This window comes from Chiloscyllium plagiosum, unplaced genomic scaffold, assembly GCF_037043375.1.
Source record: "Chiloscyllium plagiosum isolate Xiang-an unplaced genomic scaffold, Cpla_swu_hap1 HiC_scaffold_45, whole genome shotgun sequence".
Lineage (NCBI taxonomy): Eukaryota > Metazoa > Chordata > Chondrichthyes > Orectolobiformes > Hemiscylliidae > Chiloscyllium > Chiloscyllium plagiosum.
In genome coordinates this window covers 34,368,628-34,380,807 of record NW_028270183.1, presented here as the reverse complement: position 1 = coordinate 34,380,807, position 12,180 = coordinate 34,368,628, and the positions used below count along the sequence as shown (strand labels likewise).

The 12,180-nt window shown below is 41.5% G+C and overlaps 1 protein-coding gene across 1 annotated transcript; it reads right to left on the bottom strand.

Moving 5' to 3' along the window:
* Nucleotides 1-8,352: 8,352 nt before the first annotated feature.
* Nucleotides 8,353-11,824, bottom strand: LOC148136461 (putative G protein-coupled receptor 139). The gene is made up of 2 exons (XM_087983334.1): nt 11,755-11,824; nt 8,353-9,260 (listed from the first exon to the last, which is right to left on the bottom strand). Exons 1-2 carry the CDS (start codon nt 11,822-11,824, stop codon nt 8,353-8,355), a joined length of 978 nt encoding a protein of 325 aa, XP_087839460.1.
* Nucleotides 11,825-12,180: the final 356 nt, after the last annotated feature.

Below are 12,180 nucleotides of genomic sequence, written 5' to 3'. Positions count from 1 at the left end.
GTTCTAGATATACACAATAGTCCCAAACAGCAAATCCCCTTTAAAATCCAACACAAAATGGAACACATGTTGCAGTTGCAGCTGGAGGGCAGAAAGGGAGAGAGAGGAAGAGAAAGTCATCATTTTCTGCTGAAAGAAATCATCATATCTGTCCTAATACTAGTAAACATTTATTAGAGCTGTGCACCAATTGTGAGGTTTCAATTCGTTTTCTTTTTGTTTATGTTGCTATTTTTTTTTTCAAAATGTGGGTTGAATTTGAATGACGATCATTGTCTGTGAGGTGACAATCAGTGAAAAAACTAAAAGGTTCTACATATTGGCTAACGATTCAGTCTGCTAAATTGAAATGAGTAGAAGTAATTTATAATTTGATATTGAAATGCTCTATTGAAACAAAGAAAAATGAAAATATACGAAAAAGGTGCAGGACTCAGCAATTCGGCCCGTGAAGCCTGTACCATTGTTCAATATGATCATTGTGGATCATACAGTCTCAGTATCCTATTTCAACTCCCCACAACCCTTGATCCATTTAGCCACAAGGGTCACGTCCAAAACCTTTGCGAATGTCGAACATTAATCATACAACAGTGCAGCACAGTACAAGCCCATCTGCCCTCAATATTGTGCTGACCCTTTACCCTACTCTAAGATCAAGCTGACCTTCATACCTTTCATTTTACTATCATCCGTGTGCCCATCCAAGAGTTGCTGAAATTGCCCTAATGTATCAGACTCTCCTCCCACCACTGGCAGTGAATTCCACACACCCACCACTCTCTGTGTAAAGAATTGAACTTTCACATTTCCCCAAAACTTCCACCAGTCACCTTAACATTATGCCCCCTTGCAATAAACGTTTCTATCGAAGGGAAAAGTCTCTGATTATTCGCTGTATCTATACCTTTCATCATCATGTACAACTCTATTAAATCTCCTCTCACCCTCCTTTGTTCCAATGAGAAAAGCCTTAGCCCCATCAAACTTCCATCATAAGATATGCCCTCCAGTCCAGGCAGCATCCTGGTATATCTACTCTGCACACTCTCTAAGGTTTCTTCATCTTTCCTATAATAAACAATTTGAACTGCATACAACATTCTATGGTTCGTCGAAACGGTGCTCGATAGAACTGCAGAATAGCAGTTCCCCACTAATGAAAGCAAATAAACCATGTGCCTTCTTAACAACACTATCAACTTCAGTAGCAACATTTTTGCGTTCTCTCGATATGGACCACAAGATCCCTCTTTTCCTCTACACTGCCAACAGTCCATCTTCCGTAGTTAGACTGGCACCATTCCCCACCTCTTTCACCGCTACATTGAAGACTGCAGCGGCGCCTCCTCATGCTCCTGCGAGGAGGTTGAGCAGTTCATCAACTTCATCAATACATTCCACCCCATCTTTAAATTCACCTGGATATCTCTGACACCTCCCTCCCCTTCCTGGACCTCTCCATCTCCATCAATGTTGACCGATTTGACACCAACAGTTTTTGCAAACCCACTGACTGCCACAGCTACCTGAATTACACCTCTTCCCACCTTACCTACTGCAATTCCTCCGTCTCCGCCGTATCTGCTCCCAGAAGGACTAGTTCCACCACAGAACGCACCAGATGGCTCCTTCTTTAAAGACCACAACTTCCCTTTCCACGTGGTTGAAGATGCCCTCCAACGCATCCCATCCACGTCCTGCACCTTCGCCCTCAAATCCCATCCCTCCAACTGCAACAAGCACAGAACCCTCCTGGCCCTCACTTCCCACCCTACTAACCATCGCATAAACCACATTGTCCGCCGACATTTATGCCACCTCCAAACAAACCCTACTCCCAAAGATATATTTCCCTCCCCACCCCTTTCCGCTTTCTGCAAAGACCATTCCCTCCCTGACTACCTGGTCAGGTCCACGCACTCCAACAACCCACCTTCCCCTCCTGGCACCTTCCCCTGCCCCAGCAGGAAATGCAAAACCTGTGCCCACGCCACCCCCCTCACCTCCATCCAAGGCCACAAAGGAGCCTTCCACATCCATCAATGTTTCACCTGCACATTCACCAATGTCATTTATTGTATCTGCTGCTTCCGAAGCAGTCTCCTTCACATTGGGGAGACTGGACGCCTTCTTGCAGAGCGATTTAGTTAACTTCTCCAGGACAACCGTACCAATCAACTCCACATCCCCGTGGTCCAACATTTCAACTCCCCCTCCCACTCTGTGGACGACATGCAGGTCCTGGGCCTTCTCCACCGCCGCTCCCTCACTACCCAACTTCTGGAGGAAGAACGGCTCATCTTCCGCCTCATAACACTTCAACCTCAGGGCATCAATGCGGACTTCACCAGTTTCCTCATTTCCCTTGCCTCACCTTACCCTAGCTCCAACATTCCAGCTCAGCAGTATCCTCAAGGCCTGTCCTACCTGCCAATCTTCCTTCCCACCTTTCTGCTGCACCCTCCTCTTTGACCTATCATCTTTATCCCGACCCCCATCCACCTATTGTACTCTTTGCTACCTTCTCCCCAGCCCCACCACCCTCCCATTTATCTCTCCATCACAGAGGTTCCCTGCCTTTATTCGTGATGAAGGGCGTTTGACCAAAATGTCGATTTTCCTGCTCCTCAGATGCTCCCTGATCTGCTGTGCTTTTCCAACACCACTCTAATCTAGCCTCTGATCTCCACCATCTGCAGTCCTTACTGAAACCTTCAGCAACTGTTCCATCATAGCACCCAGGTCTGGTTGTACCTCAAATTTTCCTCAACTGCCACCATTCAGATCAGTATCTGTCTACCTGTGTTTGTGACCAAAGTGGATAGCCTTGCATTTCCCACATTATAATACAGTTGCAAAGTATTTGTCCATTTATTGAGTCTATTCAAGACATCGTGTGGTTTCGTAGCATCCTCCTCATAACAGATACTGCTACCCAGCTTTGTCTCATCTGCAAACCTGAAGATATTGTATTCAATTCCTTGTTCAAATCGTTAATGTATATTGTGGATGACTGATGTCCCAGCACTGAACCGTGCGGCAACCCACTCGTCACTGCCTGCCACTGTGAAAAAGGACACGTTTATTGAAAATCTCTGCTTGCTGTCTGCCAATCAGTCCTTTATCCAGAAGAATACATTACCTCCGATGGTATGAGCTTTAGTTTTCCGTACTAATCTCGTTTGGGACATTGGCAAAAGTCTTCTGAAACTCCGGGGACACAACATGCTGATACACCACTGTCTACTCTAATGGTCACATCCTTCAAAAATTCCCGAAGATTTGTAAAACATGATTTCCTTTTAGTGAATCCATGCTGAGTAGGACCGATACTGTGACCGGTACCAATCCTTACAGATTGACTCCAGCATTTCCCACACCATAATTTCAAGTCAACTGCTCTATAATTCGCCATTTTCTCGTTCCCTCCTTTTTAAAGATTGGAATTACAATAGCTACCCTCCAATCCAATGAAACTCTTCCAGAGTCGACAGAGTGCAGGAAAATGAAGACTAATGCATGTGCTATTTCTCCAGCCATTTGCTTAAATATGGTGGGATGCAGCAAATCAGGCTCTGGGGAGTTATTGGGTTTTAATTCCATCAATTTCCCTGATAGCATTTCCGAAAATATCGCCTCCGCTCAATTCTTCCTTCATGCTTGACCCTCTAAGGACAAGCATTTCCTGAAGATCATCTGTGCCCTCCTTAGTGAAGACAGATCCAATATATTTGTTCAAATTGTATGCCATCTCTTTGTGGTTTACCATCAATTGAGCATTGAATGGTGCAAAGAGAGTACAAATGCCGTCAGTTTTTATATTTCATTCATTTTCATCGAAATGTGTTGGTCAGAATTGTGAAAGCCTGTTGGTATGCACACCAGGTGTTGTTGAAATCCAGCCAATTACACCGTCTGGGGGGTGGGAGGTGAAGACAAGAGGACATCTCTTTTGTTTCCCTGGAAGGGACGTGAAGTCATCAAGAAGTCGCCCAACATGCACATAAGCAGGGGCCTTTACAGGCTGAATTTAATATCTACCCGTTGAAAGCTTGATATGGAAGGTGCTTTAAAAATAAATTTTGTGATGCAGTTGGAAGAAAATGGGTATATTAGAACCTTTAAAAGTGTCAGCAAGCAGAGTTAAAATTGTTTTGTGATCGATAGATCGCTCTTGAATACTGTTTGGTAATCCAATTCCAGAAATAGGCAAAACAAATGCAATGATAGGAAACTAATAAAATGAGAGTCGATCCCGTGAATTGGTGGTGAGAGTAAATATTGCAAATATAGCTAAGGACATATACACGTTTTCCTGAGAGCACAAACAGACGTTAATAGAGTACTAACATACCAGAAATTGGTTTCCACTATGGGGTCTGACTAGGACTGGAGTAAGGAGCTGTCAACATGTTTAAAGGAAGAGTGAAAACAGAATAAGCTCAGGTCATTGTTTGCACTCGTAGTGTTTGGATTTCCGTATCAGAAATTAATCAGTTCACATTAGCACTGAAGGAAATCAAGCACTGGGCATGGGGCCCGATTGAGTATTCCAGGAAAGGAAGAAAAAAACACAACTAGATCTCAGACCGTCGGATATGGAATGGACATATCCAGTTTTTGCACGATAATTGTAATTTTATGTTGTGTTATCAAAGCTACACGAAACTGTGCTGAACTGACGAATTCACACTGAATGCATTTATATCAAGTGACAACTCCTTGGAAATACCGAAGAGGAGTTTTAATTGTTGAAACAAATCTTTCCATACTCTCAATGACAGGGATAAACGAAACTTCAGTGCACTGATAATAAAAGCTCTGAAACATACAGAGCACTGGCTGTATTGATTATGACACTCGTTACACGATATTGGCAAATTGAATTCTAACATGTTAAAAGTCACCTGCCAGACTCTTCTATATCAAACTCAAACGAATCTGAAGGGAACAGCATTCACCTGTAATTACTGGAATAGACCATGTTAACAATATTCTCGACGCTGATCAACACACATCGAAACAAAATGATGCAGCACTAAATGGGTATGTTCATGTCGAATTTAAAAATGTTGTCCTGGGATCGGTGCTGCTGAAATCATCCTGTGTGAGATGGATGTAACGAGAAAGACGCGGGCCGATGTGTCCTGAATGGAACCATAAAAATGTGCACTGCGAATTCTGCAATTCTTCAACTGAGACTGAAAGCAAGGAATGCATCTCGAAACAGCGATTCATGCGTTTACTGAAAAGATATATAATCCCGACAAATCAGAAAAAGTGCGACTTGGAAAGAAGGAATGGACCAAACACGAATCAACCGCTCTTCAATATATCTACAGCAACTTGATTTTGTTTGTACCACAGAGCCAGAGAGGATCGGAGGGGGTTGAATAATGATTTTTAATGAACGAACGAGACAGCATCGAATATTCGTCAGTGTACAAGAAATAACAATTCATAAGTTATTAATATTCTAACAATTCATGGAAATGCAGTTTCATGTTATAATCAAATTGCGTTTGTGCCAATGATCATGTGATTAATATCATTAGCACTTGAACACCCGGTACACTTGGAATATGTTACATTGCATGGCTCCAAAGCACAAAAAACAATGAAAATCTTCGTTTAAAATTTTTGAAAATGTGGCCTACAAAGTCTGCCGAAAGCAACAATAATGTGTAGCTCTCGGAAAACGTTGTTTCTTCACGGCATCTTAAACTGCTACGCCCTTTCATTGCCATATCTGAAGGAAATCAAATATTATTTCAAAGAAAAATGTCATCTACTATGGTGCAATATGCAATGATATTTAATGACATCGAGGAACAATTGCAACAGGGCTCAGTTATCGCACCCGAATGTTCTATTGAAGGCTATCGGGATTCAAAGCGACCATCAGTGAATTTGGTACATTTTGCTGAGAAAGTCTGGATGGCAATAGTAGAGCAGCTGGGAATGCAAGTCGTAATGCCAGATTCACTGTTGAATAACGACATATGTCCTCATGCCTTCTCGAGTGGTGAGGTAAGAATCTGACATTAAACGTGTCGCCTTAAATGAAGCTGGAAGTTAATGGATTCATTTTTGGGTATCTGGAGATGCTATTCTCTTTCCCATAAGAACCACAATAAAATATTGGTGACTCTGTATAACCAGCATGGAATGGTCTGTGTAAATGTGAGAGCTGCCGTTCTCTTTAGCTTTGCCTGTAGAGTGAATAAGTGAACGGTGATGGAAATTAAGGTGAAATATTATAAAAACACAAAGAAATTGACACATTTCATCAATGGACTTCTCTTAGCCATAAGACTAAAAATGTGAGGCATTCATTCAGATCAGGAAATTAATAAAAGTGATGTAAGTATGGAGAACTGAGAAAGTAATGTCCTGACAGATGGGAACAGTTATCTTCCGTGAAGTGCAAAGCACAGTAAACATTCGTCCACCTCTAGTTAGATGATTTCATAATAATGAAGCATTAGAATGATATGTTCCTCTCTCATTTTTATATACTCTCCTAACGTTTAGAGAAAGAAAAGGCAACTGGATCCAGAGTCCATGAAGCATAACTCCTGCAGTGACAAGGAGACAGAGATCATGGGGAGTCCACACTTCATCATCCACTTGCACGCTTCAGCACTGCTGGGATCTTCAGGCCTGGTTTTGTGACACACGTCAAGAATAACTCTCACCCAATTTAGTTTGGAAATCAGTGGGCAGAGGTCATTAGCAATGGCAATGTGGACACTCGCCCACAGAAGACTGAAAACGACAGGCTGTGACCAAATTCAGGCAGACAGCACGGCTCAGTGGGTACTATTCATGTCCCCGGAGTAGTGTCGTTGCAGGGGGCGATGTACAGATATCCAGCAAAGCCCCAGGTGGATTTGGGCACCATGTGCTGACAATGGGGCAGTGCAAAAGTGGCAGTTCTGCCATCAAGAAATTTACTTCAGAAAGCCAAGAAGGCATGAACATTGAATGTTGCCTTTGTTATTAACATGCACAACCCATGCAAAAACAATATTCAGTCTGGATCATGCTGCCCGTGAAAGTTGGCAGGTTGACAGTCTTGTGGAGTTCCACATGTTTCAATAATGGGAGGACAATTATTCACTAACAACATTGTCATCAGCTAGACGAAGGAAGGGAGGGCGTTTGCAGAGAACACGAAGGTAGATGGAGGGAAAGGTAGTGTTGTCAAGGTGGGGCGACTGCAGAAGAACTTTAGCAGACTAGGAAAGTGGACAATGAAGTAGAATACCATGTGGGAACGCGTGAGGTCATGTGCTTTGGTTGGGTGAAGAGAAATATCTTCTCAATGGAGAAAAGGTTCAGGAATTGAAAAAACAGTGACAACGGGGTCCGAATTCAGGATTCTCTTCTGGTTGACATATCGGTTCCTTTGGCAGTTAGTAAGGTAAATGCAATGTCAGCAGTAATTTTAACCGCGTAAGAATACAGCAGCAGCAATGTTCAGCTGAAACTGTGAAAGGCGTTTGTCAGAGCGCATTTGGAATATTGCGAACCCATTTTGGGCTCTGTATCTATGGCAGAATGTGCTGATGTTGGAGACGCTTCAGGGGACGTTTATGTGAATGATCCCAGGGATAAATGACTTGTCATATGAGGAACACTTGAGGACTCTGGGTTTGCTTCTGATTTTCAGAAAGATGAGAGGGTATTTCATTTAAAATTACAGAATACTGAAATGTCTGGGTAGAGTTAACGTGGAGAATCTTTTTAGTAGAATAGAAGTGACCCGAGGGTCAGTCTTAGGTTGAAGAGATAAGCCTTTTAAACTGAGATGAGGAGGAATGTCTTCAGCCAGAAACTGTGGAACTCATTGTCACAGAACTTTTGGAGGTCAAGTCATGAGTATGTTAAAGACAGATAGATCGTTTTTTTTAAATTCGTAAGGTGATCAATGATTTTTGGGAGGAGGCAGTAGAATGGTGTTCAGAAAAATATCAGACAGGATTGAATTATGGAGCAGACTCGATGGACCCAATGGCCTTTTTCTGCTCATATATGCAATGGTCTACAATGTCTGATCACCTGACTTATTAAATGGTGATTTCAGCGCAATAATTAACTGCAGAAATTTCACTTCTAATATGTGCACATGCCTAAACAAAAGGCGACAAGCGAACTGGAAGTTAACAAGCGAGGACGTGAGATAGGAAATTGTGCGGGAATGCAATGTTTCATACACATAATATATTTACATATGAAGTAGGGAAGCAAAAAGTAGTAAAGCAAGGCAGTGGAATGTTTATATGCGAACAAATATAATCAATTTTGAAATTTAATTTGCTGTTCATGTCAGATATTCCTATTTGCTCATTTTAACGATTTGAACAAAAGAAAAAGTGGATATTTGAGCCCACCCTTTAACTCATCTCTGAATTTACCCTGTGTTCCAGCATAAATGAAAGGGTTGATGCAGGAGCTCAGAGACGGCAGAGTTATTGCGTTTTCTTGGAGTATAAATGATGATCCACTGAAAATAGAACCTGAGGCATAAGTAACATTTGCAATTCGGATATAAAGGACAGTTACAAAAAATGCTGAATAAAACAGCAGAAAACTGCCCGAGATAGCAAAGAGTAAAATGATGGACTTTTTCCGCTTCTCTACCTCGAAGTCAGTCCAATTCTCTCCTTTACTCTGGGCACGAAGTCTCCTGCGAGCTCGGTTCGCTGCGAGAATGTGTCTGATGGTCATAGCGTTGAGCAGTAAAATCAGAATGAATGGAAGGCAAGGGTTTATGATGGAGCGGATCCAGTCATATGCCGTCCATGCAAATGACGAATAAAATATAGCTTTCATGTTGCAGAACCAGGGTATATTGTCAATTATGTACATAGGTTCGTATACAAAATACCAGAAGCTATTTTTCACGCAGATCAATGAGCATACGATTCCAATCACCCACGCTGCGTTCACCTCCGTGCAATATTTTATTTTGAGCTTCTGGTAAGAAATAGCAACAAATCTATCAAAGGTGAATGCCACTGTTAACCAAGAAGAACTGTCAATGGCTGCAAAATTTAAAGCATTCCGAAGACTGCATATGGGTGTGATGGACAAGAAACTGAATGTGAAATAAATACCAGCAATCCTGTTTAATATTACAGCCGTCACCATGACCAGGAGATCCGCGACTGCCATAGATATCAGGTAATAAATTATACATCCAGAAAGACCACATCTTCTTCGAGACAGAATCACAATCACTGCCAGGTTAGCTGGAATCGAGAGACAGAGAAAGAGACTCAAATATTGCATTTCGGGGCACAATGAGGTCGAGAAAAACAATGGTTTGATTTTGTCATAAGTGAGTCATTGGTGAAATAGTCATATTTGAGGCATAGTCCTAATGTAAAATTATGCCTTAATTTGGGGCAATAGTTTTGCTCTCGAAGTGTCCTCCGGATAAAATATATTAGGCATTTTAATTGTTTAGCATTGTAAAATGATCTTGCAAAAAGTAAAAACAAAATCAAAACAGATAAAAACCGACAGTTTATTGTATAAATCCATGAAAAAAATCACAGGTGAAGAAATACAGATAGTCTTGAAGTCAACAAAAACAAAACATATGAAAGCATGGAAATTCACAAGAAGGTGGACGACAACTCACTGAAGGTCAAACTAGTGTACATTTGTGTGAAAACATTCTTAAAGCCTTAGCAGTCAACTTTTCTCCAAAATCTTCTCAAACACAGGGACCTTAAAGGGCCATGGGCTCTTGTTTGATTTATGGGGGAAATATGTACGCTACAGAGCTACATTTGAACTCGATAATCATCTGGCATATTCCCTGTTGATTTAAAACACTGGAAAAGGCAGAAAATAAATTCCTTTGGAGAAACATTCTTTCAAGGTAGCAGTGCATCCTGGTCTTCAGTGTTATTGTCATAAATTATCAAATTTGTCATTGTATATATATGACAGAGAGATCCACCTAAATCAGATGCGAGCGACAGCAATATTATTTGGTAATATTTAATGCATAGGAAATCATGATGATCACAATAATCTTATAGAATTCCAGATCTTCGGAACATAAGTGAAACGCTGTATTCATCAGAGTTAAATTCGGTGTCAACATCTACATAGAATGTAGCAGTAGAGAACTGAGATGAAATAAAAAGTGTTTAAAATTGACAGGAGAGACACTGTTCGTTATGTCATCGAAAAAATATAATTTTCTGCAAAAGAGTGATTTCCTTGCATTTCTTATACATCTTCGAGGAGAAAGTGAGGACTGCAGATGCTGGAGATCAGAGCTGAAAATGTGTTGCTGGAAAAACGCAGCAGATCAGGCAGCCTCCAAGGAGCAGGAGAATCGACGTATGATTCCTGAAGAATGGCTCATGCCCGAAACGTCAATTCTCCTGCTCTTTGGATGCTGCCTGACCTGCTGCGCTTTTCCAGCCACACATTTCCAGCCCCGTTTCTCATACATCTGTCAGCATTCCCGTGCCTCCGAAGATGCAACACCACTGACTATCCGTGACATAGAGGCCATATTGACTGAGTGCAGTGACAATTAGCTATGGGAAAACTAGTGTCAATCGAAATTCGGGGAGGAAATTTTCTGCTGGTTGAAGACATATCTCGGAGGAAAAAATAAAACGATGTTGTTATTGAAGATTTGTAACATATCGTTCAGGGCTGTCCTGTAAAACAAAAACAAATGCATCCCTGAGGGAAGTGTCCAAGGTCAAACTGTCTGCAGTTTGGTTCTTTCACCTGTCACGTTCTCTCCACCATCAGTTTAGAAGTAGTGAATTCTGCCACTGGTTGAACCATGTGCTGCAGTATACGCTACTCATCTGAAGGTCGTGTACACATGAAGCAAGAGTGGACAATGTCCAGGTGCAAGATAACTAACAACTGCAAATAAAAAGGCCACAGAAGTATCAAGCAATGAGTATCTCCAACAATATGACAGTGACGCCTTGACATTCAATCCATCAGCATCGCTGCATTTCCCATCAATAACATGCTGCAATTTATAATTCAAAAAATAGTTCATGAGACTCAGCATGTAACTAGAATGACTAAGACAAAGGAAAGGCAAAGACTTGGAACCCGACAGGAAGCAGCTCACGGCAACAGCTCCCACCCACGTTCACAATGTCGATAGCACACCGCTGGACTGTAATCCAACACACTTTATGCACAGAAATTCAGCTCCAGAAACCCTCAAGAAATTTGACATCACCCAGTAAAATGCCGCTTGTTTCATTCGAACCATATCCTCAAATATTCAGCTCATCTCTATACACCCCCATCACCAACCAGTCTTCTTTGCGACCCATAACATCCAGAAGGAGAAGGGCAGCAGAGAAATGGAATATCCACAAATTAAAAGTTCAACTCTAATTCATTCACCATCCTGTCAGAGGAAGATGATGTCTCATTAAACGTGACACCGTGAAAGCAATCCCTCAAGTCTCTCCGGGGAATTTGATTAAATTGCAACGGGAAAGTGATAAACTACAAAATTCATACCTCAACATGAAGTCAGTAAATGGCCAACATTTAGCAGTAAACTGATGTAGTACCATTAATGTGAAATAAAAGTTATGATGCTGTGGAGGAGAAGCTACAAAAGATAAAGGAGAGATACATTATATCATTGAATGGGCCAGCTTCATCCCTTTAGCAGGAAGAAACAATATCTATCCGTTCTGAGTAACTAGATTCGTTAACAAGTAAGTACAATGTTACCTGGAATACCGATTGCTGCAATGATAGGGTAGTAAATACCAAATGCCAGACCTGCGGGTATTCCATGCATTTTGATCTGTAGTTTTGAGCACACGTTGAAATTTGCTGAGAACTTGGCATCTACATATATGTAATGGCAGCCACGAGAGAGATAATTATGTTTTTCCTATCTTAATTAAATTCATTGCAACAAACACAATATGGCACCTGATGCTTTCCAGCTGTTTCATGTTTTGATAGAATCATTTCCTGTCCATGGTCTCTGACAATGCCCTCGGGTGATCCATTCACATTTCACAGAATGAACCAATCGCTTTTTCAATTACATTTTAAGAAAAGGAAACATAAATAAACGGTAATTTCTCTGAGATTGGAGTTATTTTCCCAGCTCGCTGCGCTCAGAAATGTGTGTTTTCCAAGGAAAAA